Genomic DNA, 25,210 nt, shown 5'->3' with positions numbered 1-25,210 from the left:
TAATATATATTATGTATATATTAAATATATAGTATATAATATATAATATATATAAATGTATAATTACATTTATATTATATATAATTTATATAATATGTAATATTTATATAAATATATTATAAATATATAAAAATATATTTTACATAAAATAAAATATTAATAATTTGTATAAATAAATATATTTAAATTAATATAATATATATATCCTATACATAATTGAAATATACAAATTGAAATAAACATATTAAATATGTATTTGGAGTTGTTTTTGATATATTGTTTGGATATGGTGTTTTTGGAGTTGTTTTTGAAATACACATTTGCTGTAGCATTTGGAATGTGAAAAACAATTTTTTAAAAACAGACCCAAAAACATGGAATCCAAACAGACCCAGATTTTCACATAAATTAGTCGGTTCTTTAGACAACATCTAATAATTCTGGTCATGAGGTTTGGCTTCTAAATGCAAATTTGAGTTGAAGATAAATCGATCAATGAAAGTACAGGGAGGAGAACTTTCTGTTTCCAGATTTTCACATTATTTCGACTTTGTTCTTTATTCCTCGAAACACATGTAATGCATTCTCTGTTCTCTCCTCAACTTTCGTTGTTCTTTTTTTTTTTTTTTTGGGTCTGTTGCAAGGTTTATGGAAATTCAGGATGGTACCGTACCATGTCATGTTTCAATCAACCATCATATTTTTTTTTTTAGGGGATTTCAAGGTATAAAAATGGGTTTCCTAGTGTCCATATAATCCAAGAAATGCTTGTACCGGATTTCTGAAGAAAAGTCGTTGCTGTCATCAATACGTTCCCATCTTTCCCGCCAGTCATTTCTTGAGGGCATAAAGCGTTGCAGTTTCCCGTATCATTTTGCGGTTTTACCACTCTAAGTGTCAACTAAAATTTCTTTATCAAGACCTTAAAGCACAATATATGTACCATATCTTTATCAAGAATTTATCCCTCTCATATGCTAATAAAAAGGCTTTACAACTAATCAGAGTTATTAGTGGCCCGAATTTGAATGTACTAACTAACGTTTGCCTCCCACAAAATTCAGAATAAATGTGGGGCAGTTTAGTTGTTTCTTTGATAGAGGTGGACAGACACGCATATTTCCAAAAAAAAAAAATCAATCGTGTAAATCAACTGTGTATCCGCCCTATGCTAATAATCAACCACAAACTTCACATCAGCTCTTTTCTAAGAGACTTGTGCCAACCCAATTTAGTAAAAAGCGAAAACCACCAAATTAACGTCCCAATCGACATTTTTCTGCGTTAGGTGGAAGGAGATCGTTCCCTTGTAACTTGAGTCAAGCTGGTGTTGCAGAGGTATGAAATCAGTAGACACTTAGGGTCTGTTTGTTTGGAAGGAAAATGCTTTCTACTGGAAGACATTTTCCTTGAAAAGTAATTTTCTGGGAAAATATTTGTTTTCTTCCTGTGTTTGGTTCAATTCTCAACATGTGAAAATGGCTGGATCAAATCGGGGCCTATGGCTGCTGGTTTTCCTTCATTAGCAGTCTCCGTCGCATGCAGCGTGACGCTCCCACAAAACTCCCCAAAAGCCACCATTCCCTGGAAAGTGACACTTAGCATCGAAGCACAAGCCATCAGAATTGAGAAATACGGCAACTTTCTCTACCGGCCTAATGCTAGCTTCTCACTTTAATTTCTTATTGCTGATCTTAGTCCTTCCTTCCTTTCTGTCAAGATCGCAATTCCTCTCGATTTCTGCAGATCTTAGTCTAATTTTGTAAGCATCCGGCGAGGATGTCTTTGAATATGCAACGGTGAGAGAAAAAGGGCCGCACATATGGAGGAGAAGGAGAGGTAATTGTTAGGGTTGCAATTCCCTTGAATGTTACTCGTAGGCTACGTTTTTCTTTCTCCATTCCTGTATATGTCGACTATCAAAGAGATATTTATCTAGTGTGGTAGAGATCGGAGTTCGTCAGGTAAGGAAGTTATCTTACCCTGTGTGGCGTAAAATGTTTTACATGAGAAAATATTTTCATGCATCATAACGCAACCAAACACAAGAATTCAAGGAAAATATTTTCGGGAAAAAGTTTTCAGTCAAAACAAACTTCCATGCGTGGTAAAGGTGTGAAACAAATAGACATTTATTTACTGGCAGTCATCAAATGGGGTTTAGGCAGCCAGGCCAAAATGATGAATTGTCAACTACGTCTTACGTACTAGTTGCTTGTTTCTTTCTTTTGGGAAGAAAAGGGCAAGCGGTTCACGGCTCTTTTGGTGGTGGTAGCGCCCATCAATTAATTCCGTCTGTCTGATTGAGGCCTGAGGAGGGAGGATGGACCTCACCAGCACAGACAAGACCCTTAAATAAATAAAAGCATCTTCTTTCATCTTTAAAAACTGAAAAGTAGGTTGGCTTTTCTAGCTTGAAGAGTAGCGAGGTTCCTGTGCGCTTTTTGAACCGCGTAAAGCGAGTCGCGAGTCTTCTTTTGCTCTTTGTGGCCTTCTGCATTATTGCCCGACTAGTAGGAAAATTTTGTTTGACAATTAAACGTGCGCAAAAATAAAAGCATTCCAACAAAAGTCTGCTTATGCAGCAGCATTCCACGTTGACGGCCGGATAATTGTATGTCATTTCCTGTTGACAGGAGTTTAAAACATACTGGTGATCAAAATATGCAATTCACAGATTAAAAATTCAATTTGTCGTGCATGTTCAATTATTCATGGTGACAATAATATAAGCACCAAACCAAAGGCAGCATGCCACCTTTCACCGAACGGGACTCCATCATGCTTTCACCCGTGCATTGGGTTGATTGAAGTACTAGAAGCATTTAAATGTGTAACTACATGGATGGGACTTGGAAGCCGCTCATGTTTTCACCGTTTGAAGTTTTCTTCCTTACAAACTGTTGCAGCCTTTTCTCTTTTTTTTGTTTTGTTTTGTTTTCCATTTCTGTATTCTCTCTCTCTCGATGCCTCTTCCCTTTTGTCCTGATGCACATAACTGTCGAATGATAACCAAGCTTCTGCAAAGGTTCCGAGTAGGGTTGATGCCGGACCGAATAGCTTGACTCGAACTCGCCCGGGCTCGAGCTGCTTGATAGAAATAGCGAGTCAAGCTCGATTTTCAATATTTTGCGTTCTAAAGCTTGACGAGCCTAATCAAGTTTTTTTATAATATATATTTTAATTTTTTTTATTTATTATTGTGAAATGTCAATAATATTCTTTATTTAAAATTATATGTAAAATATGAATTTTTATTACGTGAGTTTGATTAGGCTTGATTGAGTTCAAATAGGCAATCTTGATTTAAATTTATTAGATTTAATTAAACTCGAACTCGAGCTCGAGTTCAAGTTCGAGTAACGTAAATTGAAGTAAAATTCGAGTTCGAGCTCGAATTTTAAAAGTTTAACAAACTTGATGTCGAGTCGAGCTCGAGTAATGCATTACTCAAGCTCGAATGGACGCGAACACACCCCTAATTCCAAGCATGTTAATAAGGGATAAACCACCGCAGAAAAGCATATGTATTGATGGTCATCAACATTCAACACGTCTATTTAAACTTAAATATTACTAAAGGCCTGCTAGCTAGGTACACGTTTGAGCAATCCACACGAGGAAGTGAGAAACGCCAACGAGCAAATGACAGAATTATAGATAATAAAACGTCCAAATGTCGCGATGAGCACATGAACGAAGTTATGGGCTTGTTTGGAAGTGAAGTTTTTGGCCAAGTTTTTTAGCTACTAGTTTTTTAACAACTTTTGCTACAGGAATCCAAAAAATTTTGATAAGTTTTTTACTTACACACTTCAAAATAATACACAAAAAACTTTTCCTTCAACTTTTCTTCTTTTTCCTCCCCCACCCAACCGGCCACCACCTCCACCACCGCTTCCGGTGCCGGTAACTATTCCGGCCAACTTTTGCCGGCCTTCCTCTTTTTTTTTTTTTTTTCTCTCCCTCCCTTCCCCCTTTGACCGATATGTTGGTTTCCAAAATTTCTTTTTTCTTTTTTTTTCTTTCTCCCTCCCCCCTCCCCTCTTTCCCTCTGCCTTTCCCCGCCACCTTCCCCGTCCCGCAGCTTGGGGAGAAGGAAAATTGCAAAAAAAAAAAAAAAAAATTACACTCGGCTGTTGCTGCTTATTCTGCCGGCAAGATAAGGAGAGGAGAGGGAGATAGAACATTGGAAAAAAAAAATCATTTCTGTTGCTGCAAAACTCATGTGCAAAACTCAGGTGGCGGCAGAGACAGAGGGAGAGGGAGGGGTGACGGGGAAGCTTTTGCAGGGGTAGGGGAGGGGGCGACGGGGCAGAGGGGGAAGGGGCAAAGGGGGTGGCGGGAGATGGCATTGGTGGAGTTACTGCTGGGGGTGGCGGAGGTAATGGGGAAGGGGAAGGGGAAGGGGGAAGGAAGAAGAAGAAGAGAGGAAAGAAAAGAAAAAGGAAAGAAAGAAAGAGAAAGAGAAAGAGAAAGAGAAAGAAAAAAAAAAGGAAAAAAAAAAGTTTTTCACCCTACAAAAACTTCTACAAAACTTTTTACCTTACAAAAATTTCTATAAAATTTTTTCAAAAACTTCTACAGTGCACTACAGTAAAGTTTTAGACAAACTCCCAAAAAACCCAGGTTCCAAACAGGCCCTATATTTTAATTCAAACACAAAAGAATATACTCCCGCTACTTAATTTTTAAGTTCAAGCAATCGAGATGCATCTCTCTCTCTCTCTTGTGACAGGGAGTTGCATATGGTAAAAGTGCAAATCTTATTAGGATTGACACATTCTTCACACCGGGTAATAATTCTTTTTTAGAAAAAGAGATTAAAGGGGCAACAGTGACAGAATGCGTTAATAATTAGATAGATGATGATGATGATTCTTGATCAGTGGCTTCTGATAGCAAGAAAATGTATCATATGATCTTTCCACTAATGATGATATTATTACGAGCACAAATACTAATACTAATACTATGGCGAAAAGTGCATCCGGTAGGTTGTATAGAGTACGTAGCAACTTGTTACAAGACTGACGCAGGCTTTTTTTTTTTTTTTTTTTTTGTTAATAAAACCCGAAAAGGTAAGAGACACAAGGCATAGAGATGGTTCTCAGCAGGGTGCAAACGAGCCGAACTCGAGTTAATTTTGTGAAGTTCGACGAGCTCAAAATATCGAGCTCGAGTCAAATTCGAATCGAGCTCGAGCTTAAAAAATAAAAAAATAATTATTATTATTTTATTTTTAAAAAATAAAAAATAATTATTTATTTTTAAAAATAAATAAAATAATAATTTTTTAATAAATAATAAAATATTAGAAATATATATGTAATTTTATTATTAAAATAAAAAATAAAAAATATATATATAATTGAGCTCGCAAGCCGCTCGCGAGCCAACGAGCTTAATGTTTTTGAGCTCGAGCTCGAGTTTGAGATCGACTTAATTAGCTTGAACTCGATATTGACGAGCTCGAGTCGAGCTCGTATTCGAGCCGCTCGCGAGCGGCTCGATTCGCGAAACACCCCTAGTTTCTGAGTCAGATAACACCGGCGTGTGTGTGTGCTCCGTGCTGTCGTAGTTGTGACTTCAGACTTGTATGATTCAGGTGTTTTCTTTCCCCGGCCCGGAGTTTACTTGGTAAGGTTCTTTTCTACTTTCGGATACGTACCAGGAAATTCCGGAAAAGCAGTATCCACGTAGCTATTTTGGCATCGCTGCATTTCTTTTTATTTCCTTCTTTCGGCCTTATGCTACAGTCAGTTGGGAAAAAAAAAATCTTTTGGTGGGGCACTTATGTAGAGTTGAGGTCCTTGAGAAACAATTGCGAATTGTGTAATACTGTAATTACTTGTGAGTTTGTTTAAAAGAAAAAAAAATCAAGTGACTAACAAATCTTGAAAGTAACAACAATTAGTAGTAACCTTAAGTTAACAAAATGAATTAATTTTTTGTACACCGAAAGTGTAGCGATTTTTTATACTAACAGTTTTGAATGTATGTCACATATGTATGATTTGACTTTTAAATTTGATATATGTTATGTGACATAATCTAAACCCTGCAAGTATAAGAAAAATTATACATTGATAGTGGATAAAAAAAACAAACATACTCAAACAAAATCTATGCCAAGTTTGTTAATGTTTTTTCAAAAAAAAAGAAAAAAATGAACGTCAATCCCACAAAACGATTTCGCGACAGTGTAATCTTCTAGGCGGTGGGAGATTAACGGAACTTGAAACCCATAATTTGACCGAGACTGTTAAGTTCTTTTGGTATTATCCCATTGATTTACCCTTTGTGACCTGGGCTGCAGCCTTTGGGCTTCCATATTGTTGACAAGCACTGGATATAACACCAAAAATTAGGTTCGTCCCTAACTGAGAAAACGGACATTTAATTTAAGGTCGCCCCATGGGCCTTGGCGTCTCTCAATCACTAGTCAAATCGAGGATTTAACATAATAAAAAATGGGAAAATTGTAAATTGTTGTACAAGTGCTCTCTTTGCATGCAAAATTCAAAATAAAGAACCGAATAAAAGAGTCAGTCAACATGTTCCTCCACTCCGATTTAATCTTGTCCAGTCAACAAAATGAGTCTGATGGAGCTAGAAAAATTGAAGCAAAAGCATTTATCTTTTCCTTTCTTTAGCTAGAAAATCCCAAATTGGGTCCAAAATAATGTTCAAATGCATTAGTAGATGTATACGTACTCGCGGCGTGCCACTACCGGCGGTGGACAAAAAGGAACAAAAACAAAAGCCTAAAATTGAGACAAACAAACAACTAAATGCCTATGTTTAGTAGTATAAAACACGATATTGCTGAATTATGAAGGACTCCTAGTGATTTGTTTATTTATTTATTTTGAGCAAATTAAGTGGGAGATATATATCATCTGGACAGTCCCTGCAAAGGAAGCATAAGTTGGTGATGTGATGGAGCAGCAGCATCATGGCGGACTTGAAATTAGCCCACTATTGGTCGGCCTTCTGGGAGTCATGGCCGGCGCTCTGATAGTCGCAACCCTCCATTGCATCATGGTTCGCTGGTGCTGTGATACTGAAAGTGAAAGATCGCCGGCTAGGAGGAGGACGATTCCGACAGCCCCAGCGAATTCAGCTGCTGCTGATTACAACAGGGAACAGGCCACCAGTAGCAGCGGAAGCTTCTCAAACGTGCTGCCGGTCATCATAACCTCCAACTACAACGACAGTACTAGCAAAGAATATTCCAAAGAAGACGATGACATATGTGCCGTATGCTTGAGCGAGTTTAATGTAGGCGATGAAGTTCGGGTCTTGCCTGAGTGCACGCATACTTTTCATGGGTCGTGCATTGACAGGTGGTTGCATTCGCACCGTAACTGCCCGCTCTGCCGTGCTGAAACCTTGCCATCTTGATCTTCCCCTAGGGATCTTGTTTGTTCGCTGCCCCGTGCTGCCACCGGTGCTCTTCCTCCACCACCTCAGTTGTATGCTACCATTCCTCCCTCCTCCTGCTTAATTATAGTCAGTTTATGATTTTTGCGCCTCCTCACGTCCCGCCAGCATACCATGTGAGTACGTGACGTCAACTTTTATACTAACACGGATATTATTTTATTTTTCAGTTGGCTTGAAGGCTGAATTGTATTTTTCTGAATTTTTTTAAAAAAAAATTACTGTTAGGATTTGATATGTATAAAATAAAAAAAATAATTAAAAAATATGTTTAAAAAAGACGTAGCAATTTTTCTTTATAAAATTGCTATCCAAACAAGGCTTCCTGTTGGGTGTGAACTGTGGGCTACGTGTGAAACACGCATACACATTGTCCAATAACTATTGCAACAGCCGAATAGGGACAAACAAAGTCGAAAGTGGATGCCCCTGCGGGGTTTTCATCCCACATCGGTTCACTTGGGGGGGGTTGGGTTGGGTTTATAAGTCCTTAGGAGTTCCTCAAGAGTTGCCGGCTTTTGAGGTGTCTTCTGAGATAAGATTTATAGACAAAAGTCATACCGTTTCGATAAAAAGACAAATGATGGGTACACATAGGGGAGTTATACTGGGGTCTAGAGGAACTAGTTCGTCGGGCGGCCCTACTGGCTTGCCCTTGTGGGATTTCCATCCCACATCGGTTCACTGGGAGGGTTTGGGTTGGGTTTATAAGTCCTTAGGAGCTCCTCAAGAGTTGCGGCTTTTGAGGTGTCTTCTGTGATAAGATTTATAGACAAAAGTCATACCATTTGGGTAAAAAAAAAAAGTCGAAAGTGGATACTAGTATGTACTAGTAAAACAGATGGTGAGAGTGTAAATAAAAAAAAGAGTGCAAATAATATTTTGTGTTACAAATAAAAAATAAAATAATAAGTTATTACGGGTTAGTATGCTGTTAGAAGCAAGACCCTGCCCATAAGAATACGTTGAACAACTAAGCCTTAGATGAGCATGTCATAAACAAAAATTGGGCCAATGAACGGGGCCCAAACTTAGCCTCCAAAAAGTGAGGAAATAAGTGGAAAAGGCATTTCTGCGCATCGGTGGTTGTTACCGGGTCAAAATCAGATGAACCAAAAATTTGACGAGCCAGCGAGCGAGAGAGAGAGAGAGAGAGAGAGAGGGGGGGCGGACAGTGGGTAAACTTAGTAAAACACATGGAAAACGAGTTGTGTTTTGAAAAATGAGTTTCATATTATCCTAATCAACGGTGGATCCTTTCTTACACAAAGATACTGCAATCGATCCTGCTTTCCACGTCACTCAATGTACATTTTAAAAAATACCATGCATTATGACCGTTCCGCTAGAAAAAGATGACGGAGATTTTGAGCTTCCAACTAAAAGCTCGTTTGTTTTAGATTCTGCAGAAGTTAATTTCACAAAAAAAAAAAAAAAAATGATTACATGGAATAACCAATAAACGATGAGCTAAAGATATTCTTTGACGAATTTAAAATTTTATCTTTATTAGTCGAACAATGTCTCCTATCTTTTTATATGCGCGATGCCAAGCCACGAGCCTATCATCTCTTCTTTGTTCATATTCAAAAAAATATCTACACCAATGCCATATTGAGATATTGAGAGGACTTTTTTTTCTGACAAAAATATGTAATTGCTAGCAAGATTGATGCTTAATTTAAAAATAAACACAAAGGAGAGCGAATCCTAGTATTTATACTTGCAGTAAACGAGCTCACTTTAACGGATAAGAAGGGGAATTAATCACTTAGAGCTCATAGCTTACCTTTACTACTTATAATTTCATAAAGGACATTATTAATGGCACACATCACGTTCTTTGTATTGTATAGTACTCCCTCCCTTTTTTTATAACTGACGTTTAAGAAATTTGCTCTTAACTACTTTTATCTGTCGTTTTATTATCCCCATGCAGCATTAATTATTTTTTCACAATTTTACCCTTTTATCTCTCTTTTCATAATTGGTGGGAGTTAGTTTGCATTGCTTTTGGTCTAGTAAAACAGCACCATTTAATACTCTAGTGAGAGAAAACATGGGTGAATTGGACAATTAATGAGGGTACAAAAGGAAAGTAGTGTATAGATTTAAATAATAAAAAACTTTTTTTAATTGGTGTACAAAACCTTAAACGTCAGTTATAAAAAAAGGGAGGGAGTATTTCACAAAACCATGTTAGGTGTCATTAATTAAATAAGAAATGAAGTGTTAATAACATTGCCCTTTTCCAAAATCCTGCCATAACTCAAGTGCGAGTTAAATGCACAGGATCCAGAAGTTGACACGTGAAAATACTCCATATGGCAGCTGATCAAAATACGTATTATCATCATCATTATTATTATTATTATTTTTTTGGGAGTTGATCTGGACGATTTTTGAACCACACAAAATAGGAGGAGTAGATGGAAAGCAGCCATCTCAGCCCACACCACGCACGCAGTGAGGCTGGAGACCGTCTCAATAATTAAAAATCATGCTACAAAACTGTGATGATACTCCTCCTGCCTCCTATCATAAATTAATAGTAATCAATATCTGTCCTGTAGCTTATGTCTTGGGACCACTAGCTTCACCTCTACAACAGGCTGCAGCCCATCACAATTTCTCGAACCTAAACAATTCTTTTTTTTTTTTTTTGCAGGAAATAGATTCTATTTTTATAACATAATCTATTCTAATCTACAGAGTTAGGAGAGCATAAAGAGACTATGTATAAAGGATTAATAGGTATAAAATCCTACCTATATTGAGATGCTCTGACACTTTATTTAAATTTTTTTCACTGTAAGTAGAATTTGAATCTCCTGTCTATAATTCAAAAAAGAATTTAGTCTTTTTTTTTTTTTTTGGGGGACATTGAGTTTTGCCTCAGTGATTAAAATCTAAACAATTCAGCTAAATTAAAATTAATCATTCGCAGCCTGTATATAATACTACTGCTGTCTGTCACACAGTACTAATAAATAATAATCACCCCAAAGAAAAAAAAAAAAAAAGGGGAAAAAAGAAAAAGAAAAGTCGCTGGCTTCGCTTAGCCTTATCATGACGAGACGAGACGAGAGGAGCAACAAGTCCAACTCCAAGGGCAGCACGGTCGTCATCGCTAACCAAACAGAAACAGCACAAACTGCAGCTGTAGCAGTACCACCGCTGCCAGCTGCCTTGTTTGGTCGGCGCACCTCCGCCTCAATCACACTCACACCGTCAGCTCCCGCATGTCTCCTCTCACAGCTATCCTCTCTCTTCTAGTGCTTATAGCCATCCCTGCTTTGATCTACGCTTTCTTTTTCGCCATGAACTGCCCCCGCATCCCCCTCAGAAGACCTCATCGGCAGCGTCATCATGAATTGAGCAGCAGCAGCAGCAGCAAAGAAGCTAATAAACAGGCGGTGGAGGATGTTTGCAGCAGCGGTGGTGTCAAGTATAGAAAAGACGAGGAGGCGGATCATGAGAAAGAGTACGGCGTCGAGTGCCCGGTTTGTTTGGCGGGGTTTGCGGAGGGAGATTATGTGAGACGGCTCGACGATTGTAAACATTCTTTTCACCTGACCTGTATCGATAAATGGCTGTCTTCTCATTCCAATTGTCCTGTTTGTCGAGCTTCCGTTCCCACTATCCGTTCCAAACAACGTCCCAAGCCACCACCACCACCACGACCGGATGATGATTTCCGCCAAGGTCTGCCTGATGCTGCTTCTTTAGTTTAACTGTATATAATCCACCCAAAAAAGGAAAACAAAACAGTTTTTTTTCTCTGTCCCCTTAGTACTCTGTGTTAGTTTTTCTAGTTTTTCTAGTTTACATATTACTCCAGGCCGACGTTCCTGTTTTCTTTCCCTCTGATTCTGAATCTCTGGACCGCGATCAATGTTCCCCATGTAAATTAATTTCCTGGGACACCAAAAGGTTTACAGAGCGTTACAACATAATTTCAATTAAAGCAGTTAATGTGAGGGTACGATTAATTGAGTACGTCGAAAGGAGTTTCGAAAGAAAATGGCGAAATATTCAAGAATTTTTTTTTTTTTTTTACCCGTTGCATAATTGGTACTCTTTTTTTTTAGTATCTTGTAAAATGTTTTACCGAATCATACCCAGGAAAGTTGCGTGCCAATTTGCGCGAGACAAGCGGAAGAGCGATGATAATTGATAACTGTTGTTGCATTTATAAATGCAAATATTATAAGGGACAAAAAATTGGTAACGATTTTTTTGAGTTAGTGGCAATTGATTACATTTGATTAATCAACTTTTCTATTAGAGATTAAAGGTTTTCGTAACTTATAATTCTAATTTAAATAAATTTAATTAGCTAATAACTCCTTTGTTTTTCTAGCATATTATTATAACTTTTGACTAGTTTTTATCACGAGTGTTGCAAGAAATAGACAGCATACTACAATGTGTGAATCCTGACTAGGAAAAAGGCTGCTGATGCCACTACTACTTATGTACGCTTTCAGAGTTATACGAGCAATAAGAGTAAAGCATCTATTTTCTCTATTTTTCTATCTCATAGCTTGGCAAGAAGAATTGGTGTTAGTGAAGCTATCATTGCTTGATTGTACGAGTGATAGTAAGTGTGATTGGGTTTTTTGTTCCTGAGAGTGACAAGTTGGAGATTCTGCTGCATCGAAATTAATTCGGCCCTGAAAGTTTATATTACCTTAAAAAAAAAAAAAATCTATACCTCACTTCACCGCACTTATGCATTATTATATTATTATTATTATTTTATTTAACATTTGTATTTTTGTTCTGAGCATAACAACGACAACCGATAAGCAATTTTTTTTGAGTTTTTATTAGTTTATCCCCTTAAACTATATCTCAGCTATTAGTTTAGTCCCTAACATTAACTCTTAGTCACTTAAATCCTTGGACTAGCGATCAAATGAGACGACATTTTATAGTTTATGTAAAAAGACATGTTTAGATCTAACTTAATTATAAATGGACAAACATGTCCATAAAACCCTAAAAAATAAATTTTATTCTGTGCAGCGTAGAATATCTTAAACAAGATGTCAAGATTAACAAAATCACAAATATTATAGTCAATCACCCAAATTTCAACCAAAACACAAGATAAACTGATAATTTCTGAGTCAAATTGCCCTTGATTGCATAATTTCTGAGTCAAACTGCCCTTGATTGCATAACCTACTAAGAAGTTCAACCACGACCTAAATGGTAAAACAGAACGCTAAAATAAGAAATAACAACGAATTTCCTCCCAAACCCCCGACCATCTATGAATTTACGCATTTACTCCTTAATCCCTCCAGAGCCCAATTCACGTAACTCATTTCTTAAGCTTCTTCGCTGGCGACTTGAGGCTCTTAGGCTTCTTCACCGCCTTCTTCACCGGAGCTTTCTTGACGGGAGTTTTCTTGGCTTTCGCTGACACTGCAGCAACCACCTTCAGCTTCTTCTTCTCCACATTAGCAGTTCTCCTCCTCTTGGTACCCGCCGCCTCTTTCTTTGGAGCAACAGCCTTCTTCGGCTTCTTCTCGCCGGCACCAGCAGTAGTAGGCTTCACAGGAGCAGCCTTGACAAGGTATTGCACAAAATAAAAAATTTTGTGAACAATTTAAAAAAATAAAAGAGAAAAAAGCCTTCTAGGGAAATTTTTACATGGGTTAATGGTCAATTATCTACTTTGACTTAACAGATGGATTTAAGTGATTAAAAATTAATATTATGGACTAAACTGACAGTTTCAAGTATAATTTAAGGGGATAAACTGATAAAAACTCTCTCTTTTTTTTTTCAAAGAAGGGGCTTCGGTTTGTAAAAGAGGTATGGGGTGGTTGGTGGTGTTATTTATAGTAAAAACCTTATTGGTGCAGAAAACTAAACAGCTACAGCGGCTAAGTAGAAGCCATCACAACCTCTTGAATAAATCTTCATCACGTAATCAGGGTCTTATAGTACTTTATAAGATCGGTTGCGGTCAGATCTGACAGCTGGACTATTGGGGTAGATGTCGGTCGGATTCCTTAAAAAAAAAAAAAAGGGAAAACGATGTCGGCTGGATTTTTCTGCGTCCTTTTTAAACTTCAATTAACTCAATCTAGAGGCATTTACTTGACATGAACTAGGACTTTCATTGTGTGGAATTTAAGTCTGAAATTATTATGGCTTTAGGATCCGTTTGGTTGGGGGTAAAATATTTTCTGTGAAAGTCATTTTCGGGAAAACATTTGCTTATCCATCAATTTTCCCGTGTTTGGGTTAGTCCGGAAAATAGTTTACAAAAAATTTGTCCCTCGTGGTTTCACTACTTGGCAGCCTCATGTTTCAAAACAATCATTTCTTCTCTTTCTTCTCTGTTTGGAGCCTTGGATCTCAAGGCAACTATTCCCTCGATTACCAACCTCTCTTGCTTCACCACCTCAATTCTTGTGGCCTGACAATTATTTAAGCACAAAGGAGAACATAAGAGAGGGGGCAGCCGAGTTTTTTCGGGATTTAGCCAATTCTAGAGTTGAATATTTAAATATACACAGGAGAAGTTGAAGACTTGGAAATAGTCATTATCCGCCTCTGGCTTTCATCATTGGAAGTGAAGGAAAAGGGTGGGATGGGTTATGCGTTTGGGGGAAGAATAAAGACATTTTGTTGAAAGAGAGGGTTGAGGTGGACACTGACGGAGGCGGTGACGGAGTGGTAGTATTTTTCAACTTAATTTGAAAATCTTTTGTGGGAAAATATTTTACACTGAGGGTCTATTTGGTTGGAAGTAAAATATTTTTCTTGGAAAATATTTTTTATGGAAGTAATTTTTCATGAAAATCATTTTCCTTTCATCATTTTCAGGTATTTGATTAGCTTATTGAAAATATTTTCTTATTTCATTTTTCTGGTGTTTGTTTAACTTTTGAAATATTTTCACTTTTATCTCTATCTTTACTTTCTATACATTATAACTACATACTTCTTCCCATGCAAAATAAGAAAATTTATCTCATTGTTTAACTTTAAAAAATCTTGGAGAAATGTATATATGAATAAAAAAATATCTCCTTAAGCAATAAACAAATTGCTGGTCATTTAGTGTCAAATATCAATTACATGCAATGGTTATTATGACATATATCTTGCACTCTCACTGCTGAAAGTTTCTTTAGAAAAGAATGTCCCTATTATACATAATTAATTACTAGCATAGGATGAGCAGGATAAGGTTTTTTTTTTTAATTTTGAATATACTAGGGGGGTTGGGTGGTACGGGGAAGAGAGTGTAAGGAAGAGATTTTGGGTTCGAGTCCTCCTGTTTACACTAAAAAATATATATATATATATATATATACTACAAGATGTTTTCAGTAAGTTTGGAACATACTACAGGCGAGATACATGCAATGCGGAAAACAATTTCAGTAAGTTTGGAAAGGAAGTTATTTTCCATAAGATGAGTGAAAATATTTTACACAAAAAAAAAGAACATACTACAAAATATTTTTAGTAACTTTTATGCAATCAAACACGAGAAATTAGAAAAATATTTTCCTAGAAAATATTTTCACCTGAAACAAACGGACCTGAAACAAGCAGACCCTTAGTTGAATTCTTTCTCCGTCGTCTAGTGACTCTAATCTTGGAGGTAGGTTCTTCCAGAATTCAAAGTAAACCACTAGCAATTGACTTGAACTCGCCGGACAAGGATTCTAAAGTTCTTTTGGAAGGCACTTTTTTCAAGTATATATATATTTTTTTACCCTCTAGCTTTGAGGGAAGTGGAGTTTATCAGATGCAATTTAGATTTAAGTTACCAAACATGAAAAAACGGCCATTTTAAGGCCCGTTCTTTCTTTTGCATGTACCTTAACCCCAACAAAAAAAAAAAAAAAAAAACTGTGCAAACAGTAACGAAATTAAAATGTCCTTCAGTTCATCCCTCTTAAAAGCAGGCCAGAAAATGGTTATGAAGTTGATTCACCGATTACTGGTCCACCTACAATGGATAAGAAAGAGTAGTTTCAGGCTATGTTCGCCTTCTTTTGATTCGAATGAACGTTGGAGGATAAATGTGACTGGCGTGTTTTTGTCCAGTCCAATTCCAAAATACATCCATTGCAAATTGTGCCCAACGGATCTAATGTCAGCTCAATTCTTTTCCCCCCCCCCCCCCCCCCCCCCTGACGTCGAACGGAAGGGAGGGTAAGAAATCAGTTCAAGATACATCGGCCTTATTTCATAAAAAAATTCTTTGAGTTTTTTTGAAATAATTACTATAAAATTTTTTGTAATGTGATGTGTAAAAGATAAAAAAATAATTAAAAAAATAAAAAAATAAATAAAATTTATGAAGCCAATTATTTTATTTGAAATCATCTCAATCCAAACAAACCCAAGTGAATTTTTTCATACCACCGCCATGCTCATCCACAATGGTTCCGTCTACCAGATAGTAGTGTTTGGTTGAAAGGAAGGGTACGAAAAAATGAGGGAAAATTAGTTATGTTTTTCACACTTACCTGCTGCATTCTGTGTTGTTTGAACAGCAAGTTTTTTCGTTTTTAGTAAATACATTTTTCAATCACTTTTTTATTTTATATATATCAAATTGTTACAATAATTTTTCTATACAAATCCAAAAAAAATGCAATCCAAACAAAGATTTTAAGGAGAAATGGTGATTAGGCGCAAAAATTGTAATAACTGTCACTAACTTTTTATTTTCTCTAGCCAAACATATGTTCAGGAAGAAACCACGTGACTTTTTCCCTCACGTTATCGCACAACCACGTGACTTTCCCTCACAGCAAATTACCAAACGACGAAAAAAAAATAAAACCAAAAATGGTTTCTGTACAAACCGGGTCGGATCGGGATTTAGAGCCTGAATTCCGACAATTCAGAGTCCGTTCCTCCGACACAACAGAATCTCTTTCCTTCCACTTTCTTGTCCAAAATCAAATCAACCTCCGAACCGATCCCAGTGTCCCACACACACACACCCCTTCAAGCCTATTGTTGGGTTTTGAAGGTTTCCCTTTAAGCCTAAGCTACGTCAACAATCAAACACCAACTCACTCCTTCAAATTCAATGCAGTATTGGATAAAGTCTACGGCCACCACCACCACCAGCACCCCACCCACCACAGCCCACAGTCTGAATTCTTCATTAAACTTGACTTCCCTCGTTACGTTCTCCGTATACAAAAAATCCTCTATTATTACCTTAGGAGAAGGGACAAATGAAAGAAAATCCATTTACCAAACGAACCCACAGAAAATGCTCAATTCCTTTGATTGTCGTATCCCTTTTGGCTTTGCTGCTAGTAGTCAAGCTAATTTCATCCCATTCTTCATCATCTCCAGCTGACCAATTATCGGGTTCACTTGCCCCGGATTTTGGCGAAGCTTTAAAGTTAGATGCATTGCCTGAGCTTCCTCGATTTGCCTACCTACTTTCCGGCACCAAAGCCGAGGTAGGCAGTCTTAGACGGCTGCTTCAGGCTGTGTATCATCCCCGGAACTACTATGTGTTGCATCTCGATTTGGAAGCATCCGATGCTGACAGATTGGAGCTCGCAAAATTTGCCAAATCCCAGGTGGTCATCAGGAAGTTTAGGAATGTGATGGTGATAGGGAAGGCTGATTTGGTCACTTCCAAAGGGCCTACCGTGATTGCTTCAACGCTTCACGCCGTTGCCATTTTGTTGAAGCAGGCTCAGAACTGGGACTGGTTTATCAATCTTTGTGCCTCTGATTATCCTCTAACCCCCCAAGATGGTTTGTGTTCTTTTTATCTCTACAATATATGTTGTTCATTGACCTTCCGACATTTTGTTCTGTTGCTTATTACAGACTTCTTAAACTATTAATTCTGTAAAGTCTCTATTTAAGCAGTAGTATATTGGATTAAGATAAATAACTTTGCTGAAGTTAAAGATATGTGGGAGATGGATACACGCTTAACTTGTTTGATCTCGATATGACTCTTGTGTTTAAGCTATTTATACGACTAAAGGGTTGCAAATGTGGCATTCCGCTGATTACATAGAGATTTGGGATTTTGAAATTTGGAGTGAAGCATATAGTCAAAAGGGTCGCATAAGTATTGAAAAGCAGATAGCTACTAGTTGATTTGTTCTTTTCCGAGACAAATTCTTACGTTGCTTTGACTGACTAGGCTTCAATTCCTGTTCATCCTGATTTGGTATAAGTTGATTACCAGACTGAAATTAGTGTGAGTTAAATATGACTGTGGCCATTCTTACTCTTGCGGTTATCACACAAATGCAAGCACATATATGGTGCTAGTGCCGATTTTCGTGTAGTTTCATTTCCTTTGCTTCATTAGGATTGTGCAAGTAATTCAAGGGAAGGTAAATGTATCCCTATTTCCTTATAAATGATAGGACTGTGAGGTCCTGATCATGTTGGAGGACAGCTGAGGGTAAGAGAGATTGAATCCATCCATTCACACTTGTTCGTATTATCTTGATTTAGGAGCTGACTGTGTAATACTGAGTCATATTACTCTTCATTATTTTCTCAATGTAGAAAATAAGGGGGAAAATTCAATTAACTTATAAGTCTTCCAATGCATGTCATACAACATCAAGGGGAACGTAAGGGTTTGTGGTTTTGCACTGATAAACATGCGGACAGAATAACAGAGCACTTGTTATTACTAATTTTTTCATTTCTTATGAGATTTTTAAACTGTTTACTTTGTATTGGAGGATGTCAAAACTATTGCCGTGGAAGTACGATTTTATTGTGCATTTATTGCTTCTTTTTGCAACAAACAATGATGAAACACTTGAAAAATGGATGAACATTATTTTTATCAGATATGACCTGTATATTTTCCTTGAGTTCTTGAGTTACCTCATTCCCATTGGCGTGATTATGAGCTATTTGTGGATAAAAGATGTGGAAGGATTTCGCCTTTGATATTCATGTTAAGCAAAACACGCTTATCTTGGTGCAGATATCCTGCACATCTTCTCATTCTTGCCCAGGGACCTGAATTTTGTTGAGCACACAAGTGATCTTGGTTGGAAAGAGTGAGCTACCCTGGACTTCTTACTTGTCTCCTGGAATACCATTTTCTTTTGAAAGTGCTCCTTGTTGTCTTGGCAGTTGAAATATTCTCAAACATATATTGTATGCACTTGCAGGTTCCAGAGAGTGAGACCTATAATTATAGATCCAGGCTTTTATCATTCTAAGAGATCTGGTGTATTTTGGGCCAAGGAAAAGCGATCAGTGCCTGCTTCTTTCAAGATATTTATAGGTTCGTCCTTGGAACTACTTCTGATCCTGGTTGTTTATCCTATTCATTAAAAAATTGAATCTTATGAGAATTTGTCTTTCTTAGACGATTTACACCCTCTTAGTAATGCTAATGTGTTTGCTATTGTGGTCACTGTAATTGCCTGGGTTAAGGTCTTTATCTTTACATAGAGAACTAACTCTCTTTAACCAGTAGACAATATAAAATTGGTAATTAACCATTATTTATCTATTATATACATCAAGGTAAAGATTTTCCTCTTCTTCTTCCCCTTTCCTTTTTTCCATTTTTTTGTTGGGGGGAAGGGGGGTGTTGGGGTGTTAACACTACGTAGAATCTTTTGCCAATTTGCAGATTCAATTTTTTCCTCAGGTTGGGAAGTACATAGACTTTGAATCATCACTTGACATGCTTACAAACTAGTTGAGGTTGTAATAAGGTCCAAGAGTAAACCACTAGCTAGGGGTACGCCATGGATTGGAATTCTGCTGGCTTGGCTTAAAGGTTATGGATTTAATACAGCCATAGACATATTTTTTTTCACATTTACCACAGCTTGGCTGGGACTGTCTTTTTGCGTTAATCTCTCTCTCTCTCTATCTCTCTCTCTCACACACACATGCAAACATGCTCGTAATGTATATATTTTCTCATCAGTTCTTGCTAAAAATCATACATGTCCTAATTAAATAGTTTTTTTCCTAATTAAATATTTTGACGTGCATGAAATGTGTAGAAAGTCCAAGAAGCAATAGTGACCTCGTATTCATCTGATATGGGAGGTTTATGGTGACTGGTTTAAGGTTGGAAAAGTAGTTCTTCTTTTGTGTTAGAGTATAGGGACAGCAAAGAGAATTTACTTTCATATCGTTAGTTGATTGCAGAGCTAATCTGCAGTGCTCATCTTGCTAGTTGTCGAGTCTTTGTAGCCTTTGTTATTTTCATTGTTCAAAAAGCTAGCAAGTGCAGACTTCACTTTCAGATTTTACTTTTTAATGTCAAACGGAAATGACCGGTTAAATGGCTTGTCTAACTGTAGTCACGACCTAAATTTAGAACAGTTCTAAGTTCACCTAAGTTTTCACCCCCTTTTTCACCTTTATCTGATCTCAGGATCTTCATCAGTGGTGCTTACTAGATCATTTCTTGAGTTTTGCATTTGGGGGTGGGATAATCTCCCCCGCACGCTGCTCATGTACTACACAAATTTCCTGTTGTCCCCAGAGGGCTACTTCCACACTCTGCTTTGTAATCATAAAGATTTTCAGAATACAACTGTGAACCATGACCTGCATTATATCAGATGGGACGACCCTCAAAAGCAAAATCCCATGAATTTAACGCTGGAACATTTTGATGACATGGTCCAAAGTGGTGCGATATTTGCTCACGGATTTGGCAAGGATGACGGGGTTCTGGACAAAATCGATACCGATATTCTGAGGAGATCCAATGGCCAATTGACACCCGGGGGCTGGTGCGTAGGAACTTCTGGTTCTGACAAAGACCCATGTAAAGTTTTTGGTGATCCAGGTGTGATTAAACCATCTGGAAGTTCAAAAAGATTGGAGAAACTTGTAGTGAATCTCCTTGATTCTGAAAATTTCAGGTCAAGACAGTGTAAATGATATTTAGAAATTCATTTAGCGCAGGAGTTGTTTCTTCATTATTGAAATCCACAGCACTACAACCCTGCAATTTTGATGATCGCTTGACGCTGCATATAGCATGAGCGCATGATAGGGACCCGGAAGGATCATCCTGGTGAAGGTGAAAAAGTGAAACAACGCATCTCCAAATTGGAAAGTTCAAGGACAAAAGCGTGTGTCGTAATACTACAAGAAACTCCAGACAGATGAAATGGGCTCCTTTCTTTCAGATCAATTTGTTTGAATTCAAGGAAAACAAAGAGGGTGCAGCCCGTAACAGTGCTGAAGATGACATATTTTCAGGTATACAAAGAAAAGTAAAGAAAAGTTGTGGTTTCACAGAAAATAAAACGAAGAATGTAAATTTTCAGAAATAAATTTGACCTCCAATTAAACAAACTCTTGAATCATTACGGTCTAAAATCCAGAGTTTCGGATGTTAAGAGTCGGAGGCTGGACTCGGTATGGGCTGTGGACTAGGCCGCAATGAACATGGGCCATGAAGATGTGGCAGCGGAGAGTGCCAGTTGGACACACAAAACATGTTGGAATTGTGATTCATTTTGGAATGTCCGACAGTAGAGCACTGTAAACACATATTGATGATTAAACTTTAAGGACCAAAGCAATATTTTATTTATCAAGAAAAACTATTAGGTGATTTTCAGAACAAATGTATAGTTTTTTGCCCTCCACAGAATATGTTTGTAACTTTTAGTACACCTCAAATATTCCTAAAAAGGAGGGTTAATTCCAACAATCCCTTTCAAAATTCCCTATTTTCACATTGCCTCCCTGAATTTTTAATTAAACCAATCTACCCCCCTTGTAGAATTGGATTTGAAATCTCAATATTTGGTTGAATCGGTAATATGAAAAAGTACATGGTTTCATAAAATGACCAAATTAGCCCCGAAATTCTTAGCTACCAAACGTTTTAATTACTCGTTCTTGATGAAAAAAATTTGTAAAACAATCTAATTATTTTTATATTACTAAAAGTTCTAATGATGTACAGCTTTGTATTATCTTTTTTTTTTTTAGTGTTAACAGGAGGACTCAAACCCGAGATCTCTTGCTTACACTCCTTCCCCCCCGTACCACCCAACCCATCCCTTCCCCCATGTACAGCTTTGTATTATCACAATTGAAATTCATTTAAATAAATATTAGTGTATAATTCCTATTTTTTGTATTTCTATTACCACTGAAAAATATATTGGAAAAATGTGATGGTTAAGCACAATGTATTTTATGTTCCGTTCAAAAACTTTTATCCTGAAGCTCATCTTGACTTATTTTATTAGTTCAAAAGTTCATTCAAAACTTTCTTGTTAAATTTGGACTTGTATATCGCAACGGATCTTCTGTTCCACATCCTGTGCCACTCTCTGTCCCACTTTTTATTATATTGCTATTTCTCTTTCACAAACATCATGTTTTAATTCTTTTTTATTTTCTTAAGATCCAATAACTATTAATAAAAAGTGGGACAGAGAGTGGCACAGGGTGTGGGACAGAAGATCCGTTGCGCTTATATAGTTTACAACACTATGCCCATTGCACATGACAAATTCAGCCCAACCGGAAATTAGCAAGCCCAACCCAATTATAATTGACTGACAAAACTGTAATAACACAGAGGGTGAATTTGTTAAATTAAATATTCAAGGGGCAATGCGAGAAAAAGTTATCTTCTGAAGGGGTTTATTTGAATCAATTCTAAAATTAATTGGTCTGAAAATCATCTACCACTAATTAGGTTCCAATGAAGGCCAAATAAGCAAAGATTAGGCTGAAATAGCAAAGAAGAATGGAGGGTTCACCGGTTTGTTTCGTTGTTTTCCCCTTTCCGGAGGACTTAAACTTCAAGTTGTTTGAACCTTTTTTTGACGTGCTTTGGACTCTACAAAGGTCCTTTATTTTTTTTCCTTCTGCATCATCCGTTAGTTTATGCATATAATCAAACTTCCGGCTCACATAATTTTGAAGCCTTGATCCTTGATTTACAAAATTTCAACATCTTCCGCTGCTCCTGCCTGATTTTCTGAGTTAATATATAGTAGAACCTCACTCCTGGCTGTGCTTGTTACTTTGTTAGGATCTTTAAGTGAATTTGCTCATGATACAGAATTCGGGGCACATCCCATTTCCATGCCAATGAATGAATCAGCGAAAGGGAGGAAGGAAGAAGAAAAACACAAGTGAATTGAAGAAGAAACTACTAGATGAGCAGGCAAAAGTTCGAGTTGTCTGTAGCCATCACAAACAACGCAAGGCCGAATGCAGCCCCAAGAACACTGACCTTTCCCTTAGAGAAGCAAAATTATTTCTATTGTTATAGTAATATTACTCATAATATCTATCTCAGTTGAGGAGGTTACCATAGGGGTAGGTTTGCTTAATGGACATGGAATCGAAATCTTAACGTGGGAGGAGAGAGCACTATCAACTCTCAAGTCTCGACTGACCAACTCCTGTCTCGGCCCCTCCAAGCCCACCCGTAGCAGCCACAGCTCCCAAATACAAATATCCTCCCACTTCTTTCTCTTAAAAATAAAGAATGAACAGTCACTACTTTTCCCATGCAGGAGCACAGCCACTAGTGTAATATATATGTAGTCTTCGTTAAGCACCGCAAGACAGCATAAACAAGAAGCTTAAAGGTTAAGAAAGGAGAAATGGCCCTCTCGAAACACTAAAAAGTAGTAGTAAAACAAAAGACTAAGACAGGGTGAGGACAAACAAGGACTCGATCAACATTGTTAACAATATGATAAAGAGCATATGCATGATTGTGTATAAATACACACCATAAAGCCCTATCCTTTATTTTTAGCTCATTATTCTCATTCCTCCCCCTTTATTTCCCTCTCTCTATCTCTCTCCTAGCAAACCCTTAGCTGATGCGATTCTCCACTAGAGAGCTCCAAAAAACACATCAACCTTTACAAAAAGAGAAAGAAAGATCAAATTAGAACCATGGTTTTTTCTTCCATTCCAGCTTATCTTGATCCAGCCAACTGGCAACAGGTATGGGTTTTTCTTCAAGTGTTACTATGCTTTCAATCCATGGCCGCTTCTTTGCCAAAAAAGCAGCTTGTTCAAAAGATAAAAATATTCCCATCACTTTTTTCTTTAATTACGTCTTCGTCTTCTTTAGTTTTTGCACATCTTTTTTTTTTTGAATATACACACCAGATTAATTATAAGTGGTGGCGGTATATCATTTTCTGCTATTAAATTTTCGTTTCTTAAATCTTGGGGTTGTGTTGTACTTGTAGCCATCCAACCATCAAGCCGGAAATAGCAGTGGAAACCATCCTCCGCTTCAACCACCAGCGCAGCAACAGCCAGTGCCTTCTTTCCCACCTGCTCAACCTCATGCAGGAGGTGGGCCCGGTGCGGTCTCTATTAGGCCGGGCTCCATGGCAGAACGAGCCCGGTTAGCTAACATACCTCTGCCAGAGGCAGCCCTAAAGTGCCCCCGATGCGAATCATCAAACACCAAGTTTTGCTACTTCAACAACTACAGTCTCACACAGCCTAGGCACTTTTGCAAGACCTGCAGAAGATACTGGACTAGAGGAGGAGCTCTTCGAAACGTTCCTGTTGGAGGTGGATGTAGGAGGAACAAACGAACTAAAGCAACTAGTTCAAAATCTCCTGTCAGCAGTGCTGATCGCCAAACCACCTCAAGTTCCACGGGCACTGTTTCCTCTAACAGTACCCCATCTGCTAATGTGTTAGGCCTCACACCTCAAATTCCACCTATGCGGTTTTTATCTCCGTTGAGCCAACTCAGTGATCACTACAGCCCTGCTGGAGACGTTAGCTTGAACTACGGCGCAAATAATTCAGCTCCATTGCTGGGGACAAGCGAGATGAACTTTCATATATACCCTAATAATCTGCTTAGCTGTGGACTTGGTGGTGGAGCGGCTTCCCTTCTACCAGGTGGCGGCATTGAGCAGTGGCGGTTGCAGCAAGCCCAGCAGTTCCCTTTCTTGGGAGGGTTGGAAGCATCCCCACCCGGATTGTACAGCCAACTTCAAGCAAGTAGCGTCGAGCCCTCAGGATTTGTAGGTGAAACGAGCCGTCACCATGTGAGGCCTAAACTTTCATCTTCCATTCTGACTCAGCAAGCTTCAGTTAAGATGGAAGATAATCATCAAGAGTTGAACTTGTCAACGCAACTTATGGGGATTCCGGGAAATCATGATCAGTGGAACGGTACTGCTGCGGCTTGGACCACAGATCTTGCTAGTTTTAGCTCTTCTTCTACTACAAATCCCTTATAGCATGTAGAAGTACATGGTGAAGTTATTAGTTATCCCACCAGCGAGCAGTCTAATGGTGAAGCTCTATGAATTTAGTGACTAATTAAAGCTTCCACATAACTCCTCTATACTCATGTTTCGCGGGGTGGTTGAATGATTTCAGTTCTATGACTCGTGAAGGAATAGGTCTTTCTCAGATTGACCAGAAACCCTAGAGCTTGTTAGGTTCATGTTTAGTCACCCATTTCCGTCTTATGTCTTTCTTTCACTTCAGTTTTTTTTATTTTTCTTTCGTTATGTTAAACAACCTCGAGAGGGTGAGAATCTTAGATGATGTAGCTTTGTGGTAGAAAATGAAGCGTTAATTTCCTAAGCAGTTCAAAGGGCTGAGCTGAAGCCTGAATCTGTTTCAAGTTATTAACATCATTTGGTACGTTCTCATGCATCCTCTGAAATAGTGGTCCGTTGTAACAAATGTCTGGTGAACCGAAGCAACAATGTTTCAGTGATGAAATATGTGACTCAAATGAAGCTTATGCCATTTATATTTA

At 37.8% G+C, this 25,210-nt stretch overlaps 4 protein-coding genes across 4 annotated transcripts; all 4 read left to right on the top strand.

Moving 5' to 3' along the window:
- Positions 1 to 6,942: 6,942 nt before the first annotated feature.
- Positions 6,943 to 7,407, top strand: LOC140008164 (putative RING-H2 finger protein ATL53). Its single transcript, XM_072051725.1, has one exon. The coding sequence runs from the start codon at positions 6,943 to 6,945 to the stop codon at positions 7,405 to 7,407; it is 465 nt and encodes a 154-aa protein (XP_071907826.1).
- A 3,281-nt stretch (positions 7,408 to 10,688) lies between these two features.
- Positions 10,689 to 11,180, top strand: LOC140008163 (RING-H2 finger protein ATL33-like). The gene has a single exon (XM_072051724.1). The coding sequence runs from the start codon at positions 10,689 to 10,691 to the stop codon at positions 11,178 to 11,180; it is 492 nt and encodes a 163-aa protein (XP_071907825.1).
- Positions 11,181 to 16,276: 5,096 nt separating this feature from the next.
- On the top strand, positions 16,277 to 20,399 carry LOC113697487 (beta-glucuronosyltransferase GlcAT14C). Its single transcript, XM_027217125.2, has 4 exons — positions 16,277 to 17,217; positions 18,425 to 18,500; positions 18,615 to 18,730; positions 19,844 to 20,399. Exons 1-4 carry the CDS (start codon positions 16,680 to 16,682, stop codon positions 20,356 to 20,358), a joined length of 1,245 nt encoding a protein of 414 aa, XP_027072926.1. The 5' UTR covers positions 16,277 to 16,679; the 3' UTR covers positions 20,359 to 20,399.
- A 2,813-nt stretch (positions 20,400 to 23,212) lies between these two features.
- LOC113694617 (dof zinc finger protein DOF2.4) lies at positions 23,213 to 25,210 on the top strand. Its single transcript, XM_027213458.2, has 2 exons — positions 23,213 to 23,412; positions 23,664 to 25,210. Exons 1-2 carry the CDS (start codon positions 23,362 to 23,364, stop codon positions 24,678 to 24,680), a joined length of 1,068 nt encoding a protein of 355 aa, XP_027069259.2. The 5' UTR covers positions 23,213 to 23,361; the 3' UTR covers positions 24,681 to 25,210.

Source organism: Coffea arabica, chromosome 6c (assembly GCF_036785885.1).
Source record: "Coffea arabica cultivar ET-39 chromosome 6c, Coffea Arabica ET-39 HiFi, whole genome shotgun sequence".
NCBI lineage: Eukaryota > Viridiplantae > Streptophyta > Magnoliopsida > Gentianales > Rubiaceae > Coffea > Coffea arabica.
The sequence above is the reverse complement of the archived record's forward strand: the minus strand, read 5'-3'. Positions and strand labels throughout refer to the sequence as shown.

Excerpts from the sequence above, each read along its gene's own strand:
- LOC140008164 (XM_072051725.1), top strand. The coding sequence starts at position 6,943 with ATGGAGCAGCAGCATCATGGCGGACTTGAAATTAGCCCACTATTGGTC.
- LOC140008163 (XM_072051724.1), top strand. The coding sequence starts at position 10,689 with ATGTCTCCTCTCACAGCTATCCTCTCTCTTCTAGTGCTTATAGCCATC.
- LOC113697487 (XM_027217125.2), top strand. The coding sequence starts at position 16,680 with ATGAAAGAAAATCCATTTACCAAACGAACCCACAGAAAATGCTCAATT. Across the intron at positions 18,501-18,614 it reads AGTGATCTTGGTTGGAAAGA|GTTCCAGAGAGTGAGACCTA; the intron begins GTGAGCTACCCT and ends ATGCACTTGCAG. Across the intron at positions 18,731-19,843 it reads TTCTTTCAAGATATTTATAG|GATCTTCATCAGTGGTGCTT; the intron begins GTTCGTCCTTGG and ends ATCTGATCTCAG.
- LOC113694617 (XM_027213458.2), top strand. The coding sequence starts at position 23,362 with ATGGTTTTTTCTTCCATTCCAGCTTATCTTGATCCAGCCAACTGGCAA. Across the intron at positions 23,413-23,663 it reads ATCCAGCCAACTGGCAACAG|CCATCCAACCATCAAGCCGG; the intron begins GTATGGGTTTTT and ends TTGTACTTGTAG.